Source organism: Struthio camelus, chromosome 2 (assembly GCF_040807025.1).
Source record: "Struthio camelus isolate bStrCam1 chromosome 2, bStrCam1.hap1, whole genome shotgun sequence".
Lineage (NCBI taxonomy): Eukaryota > Metazoa > Chordata > Aves > Struthioniformes > Struthionidae > Struthio > Struthio camelus.
The window spans coordinates 55,707,023-55,724,271 of NC_090943.1; the positions used below are offsets into that span (position 1 = coordinate 55,707,023).

The window sequence follows — 17,249 nt, forward strand, 5'->3', positions numbered from 1 at the left end:
TCCTTAATACAAATCAGAAGCCAAGAAAAAAGTTTACTTACCTACACCAGCTGTAATGTTGCACAGCCGGTTTTCTAAAAAAAAGGAAAAAAAAGTGATTTTAAATTACCTGAATTTCGTATCTGAAAAATACGAATAAAAAGGGGTTCTTTGTAACATTGTCTTTTGTTTTGCTTCCAGATAAGATGTTGTAGTAATTGCAGGGACAGTGAAAGTGAATGCCCTGTACATCCAAAACCAGATGAGCAAAAGAAAAAGTACATTCTGAGAACAAACCAAGAGAGTGTTTCACTCATGTAGGAGCAAGATATTAGCGCATATGGATTAGATGATTGCTGTAAACAGATCTGTGGTTCAGGTTAATCGTGGAAGCAGCTCCATCTCTTCTCTGTTACGCGGCTGAGAGCTGTGGCCCTCTCGTCTCCCAACACTGCCATCTGCCAGCAATTGCACCACACAGCAGCTTTTTCTTTTTTGCCTACTATTGTCGACAAGCTATAACTTTTTATTATAGATGACTTAAAATTAATGGCCCTTAGTCTCCTCTCGCTCATTAGAGTGTGAATGAGGGCACCCATGTGAATGAGAGGAGACTCTGACTTGATGGATTTTATTCCTCAGACATCACCTCAGAGTTTTTAAGCCTTTTAGTTGTCAATCAAAAAAAGCCTGGGAGAAAAATCTGCTGTAAAGCAAGAACAACAGCAGGAAGAATAGAGCGATATGAAAACTCACTTGGTAGAGTCTCGGTAGGCAAAGTGATGATCTTACAGGATGCGTGCAAGTGGAAATGTGCCTTTTAGTAAAAATACAACCCTCTGCCTTTCTGCGCTTGGTAAAGGCAGCTGCTTTTGAGTCGGATCCTGGCTGGAAGGAAAAATCTCATGTCAGAGTATGCATGCCTTTTTGGGGGGTGGTGTTAAGAATTTCCGAGTATGCGGAGTGGCTGTCCATAGTGTGCAAAGGGCCTATCCTCATCTGCAATCAGCAATCTTCCATTTTATAAGATGTTTATAGCCTCTACTCCTTATTTGCTGCAGTCCTCAGCTGCTATAATAGCGGGGCAAAATGCAGGTTTTAGTTTGTCTCACGATTTTAAAACAAAGAAGGACTTCATGTGTGGCACTATGTGATTTCACTAGCTCTTACCCTTTATCAGACCCTCCAGATGTCCAAGGGTAAAACTAACACAAACGCGTATAACTCACACAAAATAACTTTTATTGTCCCTGGAAGAGCAGCTATTTACAGTAGCTAAGTAACAAAAAAGAATACAAGCATATGCCAGGTAATTTCGTTTGTTTGGCCTATGGCCTATTTAATGATACCTGCTAGGACTTCTGTAGTAAAGACTGCATCAGCATTTCTCTTGTAATTTACATTTTTCTGGTTTTAGCATGTTTGATAGAAAACTACAGCGGTCCATTTTCTCCATATTGGAGTGATATTTTTTCCTGCTCTGTGCCAGATTCAAATAATTTTTTTTTAGTTTGAGGTACTGGTGTTTTTATATCCAGTTGAGCTTGTGCTTTTTGTTGGTTTGGTTTGCATGTGTACGAATACAGATGAATGATGATGATTTTGAAGACTTTTGCAGTTAGAAACTCCCTTTTGAAAGACTATAACTTTCTGGGTTCTTAGAAAATAGAATTTAAACAACAGAGTTATGAAAGTGGACGATGCCAGGACATTCTATGTTAATAAACCCTTTAAATGTTATTCATTATCTTTATCTTGCCACAAATAAATTAAATGCTTTGCATGTTCCATGAGTTTATGGAAAACTTTCAAAATGATGTGTTGTTTGATAAAATTTATAAACATTTATTCAAGTAAGTTTCACTGTAACTTTTAGGTATTTTCTTGTACTTTCTTTTTATTTAACGACTTTGACCATATGTCATTTTTAATCCTGTCACAATTTAAAAACCTGTTAGTGTGGTCTCTAGACCTCATTTACATCAGTTTAGTGTCCTGATTATTTTGCAGTAGGGTAGCTTTGTCAGGAACACCTCTTGGATATATTTATGCTGCTCCCAAGGTTTATTAATTTTATCTCATGGAGGAAAAGTGGCTGTCCAAGAAATACTGTTTGTTCGTCCTGGCAGATACTCTTAACTTTAAAACATGAGTAAGCACAGAAATGAATGAGTTATTCAGAAGAACCGGTTATTCAGAAGAATATGTACCTATATTTGAAAGGCTGTAGCCCAGATCAGTACAACAGAAAGATGAAGACCTGGTCAGCCACCAAATGATGAACTGTAGAATAACTCACAGCTGCTCTCCTGCATGGAAGTGTGATGTCTGCAACACGATTTTATGAATTGTTATCAGACTTGCCAACTGGTGTGTTGATGCACTGGCAGTAAAACACCTCCCCAGTTTACTGGTCACTAGCAAGAACTTGCAGAGTCGGAGCTTATTGGATCCACATCTCCGATGATAGCAAATATGTGTGGCCTTCTTTCTGATTTTTATATAAATAAGTTATTGGATGAAGAATTCTGCTTCTCTCTAGTAAAATGTGAGTAACTATAGAAATGTGTAAGCTGAATCTGTTGAGCAAACCACTGTCATTGCATATTCATTGCCTTGTAAATGCATAGTCATTCAGCAGAACAGAATTTCAGGAAACAGTCCGCTGTGCCAATTTCCCTAGTCTTCAGTACAGTGTTTTTCAGAGATATGTTTCCTTCTTTATTTTGGAAAGTCTCATACACACAAAGAAACTGCATCAAAATAATGCATAATGCATAGCAATATAAAAAAAAATAAAAGCGGGGATATTCACAACGTCAACGCACACACCTTCCTACGTAGCATGTATTCTTGCATGTTAAGTGACCCTTCGTACACCTATGCACAAGAATTAGAACGGTGCATTTCCTGAACAAAAGAAAATACAAACGAATTGTAATGATTGAGTGTGTTACTTTAAGTCCTGGCAGAATTCTTAAGATCATAAAGAATGAGATTTCTAGCTATTTAGCTTGCCAGCAAAACAGATTATCATGAAGAAAGATGTGAATGTAATCACTGTCTTCTTCACTCTTATTATTGTTAACTGTAAATCTTTTTTCATTTTAGTTGGGTGCTAACTTGAACCTTTATTAGGACCTGCTAGTTGTTGACACTGTTAACGCTTTACAGCTAGCTGATCACAGGGAAAGCATCACTGGGGAAGCAGTCAAATTAAGTAGAGACTAGGTATTGGTGAACAGTCACAGTTCTGTCAATCAGAATGAACCTAGTCTGATCAATAAACAAATCTAATGAATATATCCTTTCAGTACCAAGTGATACCCTGTAGTGCTTATACAAATGAGGTAAGATTTTGGTCTTTGTATCATTTGTTATATGCCAGCAGTTAAGTCAGAAGTCTCTGTGCATACCCAACAGCAGAACACAGTCTTCCGTGTGACCCTCTGATTCTGCTAAGAGCTATCACAGCTTTGAATGTTGCTTGGAAAAACTAGTGCTCCTTCACACAAGGATGCGTTAGGGATACTTAATGTGGCATCACTGCCAAAAGGGATGAAGACCTCTGATGAGATAAACTTAGGAAATAAGGTAAGGGAGAGGTGTAAAAAAAAAAACCCAACCAAATTAAAAAAAAACCCAAACCCATACCCATACCCATAGTACTGAGGGGGTGAAGCTAAGGCAGGGGAATTAGGATGGCGTATTTCCTTCCCATGCTGGGTTTCACTTCACGAGAGATTTAAATTAATGTAAAGTGACCCTTCTCCCTGGCATGTCACCATTATCAATATCGGTGAGGAAGCAGGAAGAAACCGAGGTTGCTGCTAACAACAACTGTTTCCCCTTTTTCCAGATGAGAGGGGAGATAGGGAAGCAGGGCAGCAGGAGACTGCACGGCCTCAGCAGGCTGCTTTACTGGGCAGCTAGCAGGCTGAGACGCATGGCAGAGACGTGTTGAGAGTGCCATTTCGGCAGGTGTTTCGAGCAACGAAGACGGACAAGTTCCTCTCCGAAGCCCTTGTGCAGCCGTGCGTAAGGCACAGACCCGGGGGGCTCACCCTGCCGAGCACTCGTGCAACGATTTCTTCTCACAGACGTTGTTTCAGAGGTAAGTTTCAGGCCCAGTCAGCGCGCTGAAGGTGTTTTAGCTGTGCTCACGCGTCTTTCCACGGGCAAGGTAAAACAAATCTGTGTGTATTGCTCGATAACTGCCCTGCCTTCGGTATGATTTCATTACATGTTCTTGTTAACTGAATGAGTTAAGGCAGGAGTTGAATGTGATGTTCAGTTGCTGTCACCTCTTGTCTTCATTTTATGAGAGAGATGATTTTTTTTTTTGCATTTTCAGAGTATTTTAGCCCTCTGCTGCTATTTGGATGCCAGAATTATTAGTTGACGCCCTCAGTGCTTTGCGAATTGTATTTGTTTCTCACACCAAATGACATTAATATTTAATGAATTTAGCCCATCATGAGGAGAAGACTTGATGCACGCAAAGATAATAAGTACTCTCCTGTGGTAGTTGTCACTTGAGAAATTATTAGGGTAGCTTTTTTTTTTTTTGTTCGTTTCCTCCTAAGGCTGTTGCTTTAGAAGCACTGTGACTGCGCTGGAATGAGAAAAGGGAAACGTAGCCACCAACTACAGATAGAGACAAAAGAAAAAGCCAGTTTGCCAAAAGATTCAGTACATCTTTCCAATGGAAAAAACATTCAGACCAGTGGAGATCTCTTCTAAGGTAGTGTGTAATATGTAACCCTGTGTATCTCTACACGGTCATCTATGGTGAAAAGACAGGCAATGATGAAGATGTTCCACAGAGAAACAGTACTCAGGTTACAGACCTTATATTCATGTACTGAGTTTGTTATGTGCTCTACATGATGTGGAGCAAATTTTGTACCCTAATTACATTTTTATGCAGTATAAAATCCCTCTTTCTTTGTGTTTCCATTAATGGCATCTAAATTATCATATCTGACTATGCAGCTTCAAGCTGTACAAATTGAGATTGGGTGATATGAAAAAAGTAGGCTTTCTTTTTTCCTGTAGTGGGATTTTGCTGGTGATTTCTACAAGTTTACCAAGATCAGTTTTCTGTAGTCCCTACCACAGGAAATTTTAGCCATTTTAGGACTTTTGCTTCCCACTGTAAGGGTAGGTCACAAATTGCGTTGGAAATGAGGTATGCATTATCGTACATTCAAGCTTTCAGAGTTCTTCTTGGCTTTTGTTTTTTGTTCTTAAAATGAACTTGCAAATCAAATTGCCTTGCGTCTTACTGGGAAGTAAAACGTATTTAAAGAGAAAGTAGTGCTGTACATACCTCCTTGTGTCATGCACCTGATTTGCCACTGCTTTAAGCCTTTTTGATATAGTAACTCAGATCCTCCCTCCCCCCCCCCCGAAGAAAATAAAAACGTGCATAAATCTGAAGACATTTTTCAGCTTGTCATCAGACTAGTTTATTTCTGAGTGTTCATCTTCCCAAATGAAACATCACAGTCGAAGGAAAGTGATCTGTAAAACAGACTTGTAAAGATCTGTCAGAGAAAAATCTCCCGCCATAGACCAAAAAAGTCATACCGTCCAGATGATACATGTGTGTGTGTGTATGCAAAAGCGAGGTGTATGCCTGTCTGTATCTAATATTGCCTGTGTTTATATCCAGAATAGCCAAACGTGGACCTGCACATGGAAAGCCTTACAGCGGAAATGGAAAGACTAAAACCTACCAGGGAGCGACGGAGCGTCGGACGCGGCGCGGCAGGTCCGATTTAGGGAAGGGGAGCGCAGCCCCAGAAGCCCCCAGCCCCCTCACCCATAAACCCATTGACGGGGGGAGCCGGCTGGGTCCCAGCCCCTGCTGAGCCTGTGACGGGCTGCCGCGAGAGCAGCACGGACGGCGGCCAGGGAAGGGGGCAAGGAGGGAGGGCAGCGCCCCGGCCCCCCGGCCCCGGCGGCGGCGACGCGCGGGGAGCCGAGCCGCCGCGGCGTTCGCCGGCGTTTGCAGGCGTTCGCCGGCGTTTGCAGGCGTTCGCTGCCCCGCTGGCTGCTCGCCGGCCGGAGCTGCCCCCAAACGCGGACACGAGCCGGGCTGGGCAGGCAAGGACGAGCCCGCCGGAGGGAGCCGGGCGCCGCCGCTTTCCGCCCAGGTACCTGGGGTTGCGCCAGCACCGGACCTCTTGGAGGACCCGAAGATTCCTCGCCTCCTTTTACCTTTTCCTCCTCCTGCTGCTCTCCTCCTCCTCCTCCTCCTTGATCCTCTCCCTCCCTGCGCGCCCGCCCCCCCGCCCGGTGCTCGGCGGGGCCCGGCGCAGCCCCCCGACGCCGGGCGCGGCGGCGGGGCCCCGGGCGGTGCTCGGCGGGGCCGGGGAGGGAGGGAGGGAGGGGCCGGGCACCTCCCGGCGGGGAGCCGGGGTCTGGGGCTGGCAGCCGGCGTGTGCGTGTGTGCGCCGGCCCGGGGGGGGGGGGTGGGGGGGAGGGAGGCATGGAGCCGGGGGGTGCCGGAGGAGGGACTATGGGGAGAGGAAGGTATAAGAAGGGATGCGGGCAGGGGCGGGGGGCGATGCAAAGAGGGGGTGCGGGGCCGAGGGGCCGGCGCTGACAGCTGCTTTCCCCGCACCGGCAATCCCCTCCCCCGGTGCCGCCGTGGGGTGGGACTCCCCGGCGGGGCAGCGTCTCCCTTCCTCAACCCCCCCCCCCCCCCGGCAACCTCCTCTTCCTCCTGCCGCTGCTGCCGGGGGCCGGGTGTAGGTGCCGGGGGCGGCCGTGCCGGGTGGACCCGACGGCGCGTCCCGCAGCGGCGCGGGGCGATGCCGCGGCTCGGCGGGGGCAAGGCGGTGGCGGCGCCGCTCCTCGTCCCGGCCGCCGCCGTCCTGCTGGGCGCCGTCTGCCTGCCCGCGGCGCTGGCCTCCTCCCTGCTCACAGGTAAAAGGGGGCGCGCAGGCTGCGCGGTGCCCACCTGCCGTCGGGGCGGGCGCGGGGGGCCGCCGGGCGCCAGCGTGGGAAAGGCGGGCGCCGTAGGGTGTAACGGCGCGGTTTGGGGCGGGGGGGTGGGGGGAAAGAGGCACCGTGCCTCTCCCCCCTCCCCCCCCCCCACTCCTCCAGGGATGTGTTTTATTGATACCTGCGGGAGCGCTGAATCGATTTCTCGCGCAAGCAAAGGAGCGTGAGGTTTCGAGGAGCGATTCCGGCATGGCACGACACAGACTCATCGGGGATAGGGCCATAAAGGGATTTCCAGTTTGATTCGTTTTGACAGTTAGCCTGCTAATTTTGACTCGTTTGCCAGTTGGCTGTCATGCATCAGAAAGGATGCTTGGTTTACTGCTTGTGTTGTACAGATGACTCTGGTCCAAATCCTCTGAATGTAATGGACAGCTTTCTACTGATTTCAATGAGCTCTGGATCTATCATTATAGAAGTATCCTGCTTTGCATGGAGTACTCGTTATTCTCCACACGTCATCTGAGAAGAGAAAAAGCGTCCTTCTTTGCTATAACTGGGACACAAAGAAAGTCTAGGTTCATGCGGCAATAAAAGGCCAGTCATTTACCCGTTCCCTTTGGAATCTTGCAGAAACGCCTGATATCTCGATTGCTTAAAACAGGCAAATTAAGGCAAAACTTAAAACTGAAGGCTAGGAATGGAGCAACGAGGAGAGTTTCCAAAACCAGATGGGGGAATTAGAATATGTCAATATTTTTAAAATTTTATTTCTCTTTCAGGCTCTGTTGCAAAATGTGAAAATGAAGGGGAAGTTCTACAGATACCATTTATCACAGACAACCCTTGTATAATGTGCGTTTGCCTGGTAAGTTTGAATTTCAGATAATAAGAACATTCAGTCCTGCACTAAGAGTAACTGCACAAAGAGGGGAATATTTTACCTAATCAAATCTTGGGTACCTCTGTTGCCTTTATGTAACACAGGGTTATCTCAGTGCTGAGCTAATGGAAAGTAATCCAACCCATGATCTGGCAATCGTTTCTTTGACTTTAAAAGTCTCAGGCGCAAAGTTATACATGACTTTAAGCATGACATTGTGAAACTACATTTATCACGTGAATTCAGGGTGAGAACTGTTTTCACAAAGTCAGAGGGGCTCTGGCACGCAAAAGTCTTTGCATATAGCTCAGCAAAGAGGGTGAAAGGTAGAGGTTTGGGAAATGCTGCTGCTTCTAACTTCGACAAGCTTGGTGTCACATGCCGATGGCTGTGGAACAGGCACGAGGGGCCACGGTGCAGGCTGCGATGGGACTGTATGCGCTGCAATAAGAAGAGAGTGGAAGCACAAGTGATGCTTTTATCAAAGTGCTTTATTCCAAGGATGACACTGCCTCTTGTGCTGGGAATTCAGCAGTTAATAGTGTCGTTGGTTGATACACATTTCTGGGAGAAATATTCTGCCAGAATGCTTCAGAGTTAAGCATTTTGGAAGCAATTCAGCTTGGGAAGCCAAGGCTTAGGAGTTATTGAAAAATAGTTGTTCTAAATAAAATTTTGCACAGTATATTTAAAAGAAAGCCATAAACCTTAATTTGCTGTTGAACGTGAAGAAAAGCGTAGACATAAATCACTACATTTTACGTTTTGGAAGTTACAGAATAGCTGAATCTACAGAATGTTTTCTGCTTTAGGATCGAAATATCAGGAACCCCAATTCTATTACTGCTATTGATAGTATTAGCATTTCTAGAAAGCCATCACTATTTTAACTCTATAAAAGAGTTAAAGAATTGTTTCAGGCTGCCTTTAGAAGGCGATTTTGGCAACTGTAGGAATGAACCACAGTGAACCTGATCTTAAGCCTGCTGAAGTTGATGGATGTCACCGCACTGACTTCAGTAGATTTTAAGTGAGACTCGGTGATAACTTTTTAGCTAATAGTGATAAAGAATAAGTTATTGATTCTTCTGAGTAGAAAGGGATGGGAAAAGGAGGGGAATGGGATGTGGTGAGTAAAGAAATCAAAGGGAAAAGAAGAAAAGAAATGAAGCTGTGTTTTATCATGGATCACCTTCCTAAATATGTCTGCCACCACTCTTGCTAATGGAAGCTGGTGTTAACCAGCAAGGAAGCAATTTATCTGTGAAGGAGCAGAAGTTCAGTCTTGGGCATCAGGGCAATAATGCATCAGGGTAAAATACTTATATTTATAGATCTCTCTAGACCTTGACTTATTAAATCAATGGGCACCCTTTTAGCGTATGAACATGAAGAACTGCAAAAAACATGGCATGTAAGAAATCTATGTGGCTTGAAGGGCTTACTTTAAGGAACCAGCAAATGAGGACGTTTGGTTCCCTTCTATGCGCGTAGGATACTACATGCTATTAAGAATGTGAATGCCTAGGGAGCAACTGCAGTTACCTGCACTGGATGCGCTCTGTTTTATTTCTGCCAAAGGATAAAAGCGATCTCTGTTTCTTGAGATGGAGGCTGGGAGACTTGGTAGAGGAGAAGGAAATCCATCTGGAGATACTGACTTTAACATTGTGCAGCATCCAAAGCAATGACTTATTGGACAGCCAGTTTCTGAAATCTTTGTCAGGCCTGCCGCAAGGGAGAAGGTCAATTATAAGAGGTCTGGGGAGAGCAGAAACAAAAGAAGCAATGTGGTGACTTGTGACCAGGAGGGGAAAACGAACCAGGTTTCCTTGTATCCAGCTAGAAATATTGAATGTTTAATAGCCATGCAGTGAGGAACATTCTCTGGAAGGCTGATCATACTCTACAAAGGCAAACCTGATGGATGTTCGTATAGTAAGGAGTGAACAACTAACAAGAGAGCTTAATCAGCTGTTCCAGGAAGGAAGCAATTGCTGTCCAAGCATGAACAGAAACTTCAACAAAGGGCACTTGTGTTAGAAACAACAGTAAAACAAGTAACTGAATCATTGGATTGGATTATGACAGATTTCCCCTAGCGGTAATACATTTAGCACAAATGCAAACTGTCATAAAGAACTGTACAAGTTACAGGAATCTAAATGGCCCTGGAAAGAGGAGGAATATCTAAATAACATCCTTCCACGTCTTTCCTATCTTGCAAATGAGAGAAGACAGAACTGAAATGCTAGAACTGAATCCTCAAGCGTTTGACAGAGCTGATGCTGGGGGCTGTGTCCTGCGGAGCGCAGGGACACATCGCAGCAAGGGAGGGAGAGGGAAGCAGCATGAGCAAAGCAGTCTTCCGCTCACAGCTTCTCTCCCCTGGCCGCATCAGTCGGGAGGGCAAAGCAAGGGGTGATGCTCCAAGAGGAGGTGTGGTAAAAATGAGCAACTCACAGGTCACAAACAAGTTGCAGTAATGCAACAAAGACTGCAAAGAACAATTATTAATGCAATTTCTTACACTCCACTGAGAAGTCTTAGTAAAAACACCAAAACCAAAAGTTGCCTCTTCTTATTGGTTGACAGGGTAGACTGATTTTCATGATAATGATTAAGAACAAAGTAGATAAAACAGACCCTGGGTTCAGGGGGTGCTGCTTTATATGAAAGGTTCTGTTTCCTCTTTTCGAGTTATCGGCACCACAGAACTCTGAATCTCAGATACAAAAGGGACGCTGATGGGGATCTTCTAGAGACAGCCAAGTCTAACTAGCAAGCAAGATGAGTTCATGCGCATCTGCTGTAATGTGTGGAAAGAGATGTTGCGATATGGGAATTCAGGCTGGGTGACATGTGCTGGAGATTTCATGTAGCACATAGTAAATCATTCACTTCTAAAGTATAGGTAATGCTTTTCTAATAAAAAAGGCACTTCACCCACTATGAGATAACTCTATTTTGGACCTCCCTACTTGTTAAACTGAAATTCACTGGAGTATGCAGAACAGCACTGATGTTTGCTCTTAGTATAAGGAAACAGAGGTAAGACTAAGTGCTTGTGTGCGTGCGTGTGTGTAAGTGTAAACGTACACTGAAGCTCTGTATGTGAGAACTGCAGCAGAGCAAGCCACTATGGATAATGTTGGATTTTGCATTGTATGATGCTTTCAAGTGATGAGGGTATGCTTTAATTAGACATATGCTTTAGTTATGAATGTGTGATTCAGCACCGAAGTAATAGGGTGAAAGTCTTGGCTAGTGATACAGAGAAAGTCAGACAAGAGTGTCCATTGAACCCTCTGGTGTTAAACTTCTGTGAATCTACACCACCTAAAAATATTTGCTGATAGTAAACATAAGAACTAACAAAGTCTCTGCAGGATTTTACCTTTTACTTAGGACTGATAAAACTCCTTTTGCTTTTTCTTTTTGGATGGGATTACTCATTATTATAAGTTTTGACAGGATCAAAATTTAGAGATCCCTAATTTGTATTTTATACATCTCCAATTTATGGTCATAATGTGACCATAAAAGTGGTCATTTTAAACATCTATAAGCAAATGGTTTTGCTGTGAGCTTTTACAACTATAACACTTTAGCAATTCTATATTGCTTTCCACCTAATCATCTCTAAGCACTTGTTAAACATGGATGAATTTGATCTCCAAAGAACTGATCATTAATTGCAGCTGACCACAAGAAGTGACGATTTGCATTGCAGAGGAAAACATCAAAGTCACAGAGAGATAGATTGTGGTTTATCCGCAAGGAATTCCTTGTAGGACTGTGATGAAAGCTCAGGCCTCCTAATTCCTGGTCTAATGGTTTAACAACAAAAAACCATCCCTTTTCACTTCACTAACATATGCTTTATGAGTGGATGTGTGTAGTATAGTCACAGTATTAACGCATTCATTTTCTTTTTGTCTCTCTCTGACAGTGGGCAGACTGCACAGATCCAGGTTTTTTGGAGCTAAACTTGTTCTAAGACATTGATGGGCAAAGGCAGATTAAGCTGACTTTATGATCCAGAGGTTTTGAGAACTGTGATTATAACTTGCTGTTGCTATCTGAAAAATGATGTTAGGGCTAGAGTGCTTTGGTCTTCTGCCCACTTTCACTTTGGGGGTGTGTGTGGTTCTGCATCTCCAAGGAGACTCGCTCTCTCTGGAAAAAATCCTGAGTTTCCACAGGACTTGGGACACAGGCATAGCACAAAGCAGGCTGAAGCTAACTGGAAGTACCTATTTTCTGTTAAACACAGAAGCTGGAGAAAGCACCGGCATTCTTAATACTTAGAGCTAGTGGTTAAAATGGAAAGATAGACAATGTTTCGCTCAAAAATTGTTATTCTGAATTCAGGCCACATAAAAATTGCAGGTAGGCCTATTTATGAAGTGCCAGTGCGGTGTACTGTAGTGGACTGGTCCATTTCAGCCATGGTTATAGCCAAGGACTTCTCTGAGTAAGGGGTGGAAAAGACTCCATCTAACAGGCAGTGAGCTCCTTAGCAAGGGAAGGTACCCAGCTGAACAGAAACGTCACATGTGACAGGTCGTGGCAAGGATTAAATACACCAACTCTGTGAAGAAAAGTGCTGTTATCAAAAAAAGGAAAGTATTATCTCAGGTAAGGATGTGACCCTTGGTGATACAAAAAATATTTGTAGAACATGTTACGGAATATGACTGTAAAATTATTTTGTGTTAATTTAGTGGTCAGTAATAAGAAGATCTAATGTCCTGCTGGATTGTGAAAATCAAAGCAGTGAAACTGTGTGGGTTATGAAGTTGAATGAGAAAAATTTGTGTTTTAAAGAACTTTTCTGAATTGGCATGGTGATTACAGGTAAAGATATATAATCTTCATAGCATTCGTAAGGGAATTATGTTGGTTCAGTCTGAGAAACTGGTTCTTTTATTCCAGTTAGTTATTAAATGCTTTAAGACCACCAGGGATTATAACTGTACTACCTAATGCAAAAATTCCCTTCTAAAAATATTCTCACTTGTCTGTGAAAAACAAGTTTACTTCCATCTTTAGGAGCACTTTATGCACCTTTACAGTTTGAGAAGGTTTGAAACATGTCACGTCTAATAGATTCAGATCTTTATATTTCTTATATAGATCTTTATATATATATATTAGACTGAGGGTAGTGGAGGCAAGAGTGAATTTGTGCTAGTAGAAACAGAACTTCATAAATAAGACGACTTACAACAAAGAATACTATTTGGATTTTCTGTAGCACAGATATATATTATTAGCAGAATATAGGGGGAACTTCTGATTAGGCTTCTTTTATATGGGCATTAGCGTATAAAATAGGCATGGAATATTTTAAGTTCAGCTTTGGTACAAGTACAGTAAATGGCCAAGTGCAGCAGCGTTTTTGTTGGTACAGCTTTTTGGCTGGAAGGTATCTAAAACTCAGAATAGAAATAGACTCACACCTGATATTATGGCATTTGCTTTCAAGAAATATATACTCAACGTAAGGGTGGAAAAGATATAAAAATGCTATAGTCCGGTGGAAATAGGTGAAATGAGACCCTGCATATAATTATAGGATGAAAACGTAGAAACCCCACAGATTTAACTTAGCCTAAATTAAACATCTGAGTGCTGAGTTTTCTGAAGGTGAGATGAGCTCAGCAGTGACAATGATGTTAGGTGGTGGTGCCGGTGGTGCTGAGGAGAGCCATTTGATTTCGTCCTCATTTATCATCATCTACATGAACCCTGAACATCTTACGAGAAGCCAGCAGGGATCCAATAATTCATTGGCTAGTGGTGGATATAGTTTTAAAATGGATGGACCAAAAATGCCAGCTGAAAGGGATAGGTGAGGAGCCAATCTGTTGCCCTTAACTACAATGAAGTAGGTAACTACACCTTAGGTAATGATGGCCTGTGCATTGCAAAAGCTTGTCTCAGAAAATTATTCTCGTTTTGTCAGGAGAATGTGGGGCAGTATTTTTGGTGTGTTCTTTGTGGAAAGAAGTTTCTTTTTTTATACCTTTTTTTTTTTTTGAAATACTCAAGAATAAAGTGAGTTGTGTCAAGAAACAGCTGATAAAAAACAGTGGTGGTCTTGACAAACCACATCTAAACGAGGACCGTTTCCCCCCGCTTTTCCTCCCCCTTCTCCCCTCATGGCTGTGCCTCAAACTTGCCAATTGCACCTGAGGAGCGGTAATCATATGTCTCAACCTTTTATCACCTAAATCCGGAACAGAAGGAAATAAATGTGAGCTAGAAAGTGTAACCAAGTGTTGGAAACCTGAGAAAAGTTTGGAGACAGGAGAGCTTTGCTTGGCATAAGTTTTATTCAGCATGAAACATCATTCTGTAGTTTAAATTTCCGCTTTTAAATCCAAATGTGCAATGTAGAGTTTTGACCTTTGCTCATACAAAAATTATGTTAAATTTGGAATGATAAGATCTAGTGTTCTACCTGGCTTGAACCAAATGAATAGTGAAACCAAAAAGTGGAAGAAAACACCTCTACCCTTTGTCCTCCTTGTAGCCCTCAAAAACTCCAGCTCCTCATCAAAGGCTAAAGCAAGAAAGCTACTGGATTTTCAGGGATTCTTTACTATATAACATATATGTATATAACGTAGTTGATTTCTGTGGCACAATACACAAGTTGAAATCATATAGCTAGCCTGAGAGCAAGTGTTGGACACATGTTCAGTGAAGATGGCAATGTTTTAGTACATCAGGATTCAATTGTTGTTGTGTCAAGGTATAATGTGGCCCAGATGATTCTTAGAGGACTAGTGCATATTAAAAAAAAAAAAGCTATCAAACAATTCTTTCATACCTATTTTATTTAATATAATTTCAATAGTTTGTGTACATCAGGTTCAGAACCTATCAAGATTGCATCTTCTTTCAATTTAAATACTCTTGGTCTTCATGACTGTGTAATATAATCAGCTTGCTCTTCACCCACAAAAACAACAAAGAGACAAAAAAGCCAAAGATACAGTAGTGTACTGGTAGTTTTCACCCCCATATTACTGGAAAAGAACATTGTTTTGATTGGTGTTTGAAGGGTTCCCAGAACACAAACATGCCCCTACATGATGAAAAGTTTTATTAGTTTTAAATCCAATTAAAAAAAAATACAGATGTACATGCTATCTTTCAAACGAAGGAGGGGGGAAAAAAAAGCAACCCCAAAGCCAGAAAACAAAAAACAGTCAAAACTCTGTGTTTGGTGCAGCTGGGTGTCCCAAGTGTCCTTTGTCAGAGAGACCAAATAGCTGTGTGTGTATATGAAGATGGTTTTGTGAGTGAGAAGTGAATCAAATCAAGAGCCGGAGCTGGTTATTTGCCTGTTGTGGAACTGATCTGCTTTGGTAGGCTCTCCTGAAGGATGAATTACATACAGATTCACTTATACTTTTCCTTAATTCATGCAATACCTGTGTGCAAGATAAGGCTTTGACCTTTCTGAGGATGAAACCCAAACTACCGATGGCAGTTATTCTAGCTTGATCCTCTGCGTTTCCATCAGCAGCACTGAGGCAACATTTGAGTCAGTCTAGTCCCATATACAGGCATGGCCACCCTGGGCAGACAGGATTTCTTCCAGATCAAAGCACTGTGCTGACTTTAGTCCCACTTCAAGCAGGAGGCTGGCCCATTTGTCCTTTCCATCCAATATTTCCATGATTTCCATGAAATTAAACTGGAAGAGGGGCTCCAGCTGCTAATGGGTGTTCAGTCCAAGAAACTGGCTAGACCTACACCAAAGGAAACCCTGCTGAAATGCACACTGGGCAGGTGGTGGATCATCAGCACCTACTGTTTCCCTCCACAGACCTGCTTTTGCTGGGGCTGTATGTACACAGCCACAGTGCAAGCAAGTGCTGCGTCTCCCTGAGCCTCCATAAGGACTTTGGTTGGCAGCTCAGCTCTCTTGATTTTCCTCATGCCTAGCTCTCTGCGGCTCAATCCACTTCAGAGGAGCTTTATACTCTGCATTGTAGGTGCGATTGGCATGACAAATCCCTCCACAGGTACGTCTGCCTTCACCTTGCTATGCTTTATCATGACATTCATTTCAGAGACATGTTGCGCAGTTGCATGTGACAGCTTGTGATTAAACCGTTCTGGAAATCTGCCGGTTTGAAGAAGCTATTTCATATTCTTCTCAGACCACATGGGATAGTGAAGAGTTTACTACTCGCACTTTTCTAACATCATAGGGTCAGCTGCATTGAGCAAACATAAATATGCACATAGTGCTGAACTGATTACAGGTCTTGGCAAAACCCTACTGGAAGAGGGCTGGTGATGTGTCACTGCAATGATGATGAAAATCCAGTGCATCAAGTAGGGAAATGAGGTCCCCTTTGGCATAATTAAAGGATCAGAAAACTCAGATACAAAAGAACATATTTAAAATGTATAAATAATATGTGGAAAAAATATGAAGGGCACAAAAATGCCATGAACTAAATGGAAAAATGTAATATAAGTTGCAAATGTCTTTGGAATGTGTCTACAATAAGTGCAAAATGGATCAGTCTAACTTAAGGCACTTTTTTATTGCCAATAAGAAAAACATTATTAAAGAGCTGGTCCAATATCAAAATGGCATTTTAAAAGCATACGGTTACCTGTATGTAGTTTTTATTAGCTTTCAAGTTTCTTCCATTGAGTTGTTAATGGTCTTTTTAAGAATTATGGTCCTGTAAGTGAATGGTTCACCGTGTTAGTATTTCTGGTGTTCTGCTTTGTGCTGCTATATAAAAATAGATATTTTTTTCCCCACAAAATATCTCGTTTTATTTCCCCATGATGTTTTAATATATATTTTTGAGGGAAGAAAAATATTAAGCAGCAATCAAAAAACCAAATGAAAATGCAACCTTTTTATATTAAGCTTATGGTCAAATAAAAGGCCATTGTGAAGAAAAAATGATATTGTATAAAAGCTTTTACCTGTATTACTACTATTAAAATGACTATCGTACTGGTACTTGCTCATATTGTACCTAATAACTGCTGTAATTACTTCCTCTGAGGCCTCTTGGCCTCTTCATCTTATGCATTAAGCTGCAGCTAAAGCATTCCTAGTCTGACCATTTGTCAGATTTAGCCCAGTGCCCCATTTTGACTGAATCAAGTGCTGAGCTCTGTGTCTGAGAACAGCGAGGACCTCATCCCTTCTTATCCTTTTTCTCAGGAGCTCACCTTCTGTGCTCATCTGAAATGTCTAGATTTCATCTCTTTTTTCAGCCTCTTGCCTTTATTTCTTGCAGTTCTTTTTCCTGTTTCTTTCCATTTTTTCCTTCTGTGTCTGGAATCCACTTAGTCTACATAGTGCACCAAAACGGGCTGTTAAACTAGGACTGTGTACTTTCCTGCTACCTCACTGAAAAAATAACATATCTTCATGCAC

General features: G+C 42.6%; 1 protein-coding gene across 10 annotated transcripts in view; it reads left to right on the plus strand.

The window, feature by feature from the left end:
* Positions 1-3,771: 3,771 nt before the first annotated feature.
* BMPER (BMP binding endothelial regulator) overlaps positions 3,772-17,249 on the plus strand; it is a 158,400-nt gene continuing 144,922 nt past the window's right edge. For 3 of the 10 annotated variants that reach the window (XM_068935865.1, XM_068935866.1, XM_068935869.1), the window contains exons 1-2: positions 6,786-6,915; positions 7,716-7,801. In XM_068935865.1, the coding sequence (XP_068791966.1) occupies positions 6,801-6,915; positions 7,716-7,801 (201 nt within the window). In that variant the 5' untranslated portion in view covers positions 6,786-6,800. Of the gene's footprint in view, positions 4,094-4,565; positions 4,724-5,656; positions 5,756-5,967; positions 6,141-6,733; positions 6,916-7,715; positions 7,802-11,279; positions 12,458-17,249 lie in introns of those variants that run through there. The other 7 variants (XM_009679687.2, XM_009679689.2, XM_009679688.2 and 4 more) reach the window with 7 other exon arrangements.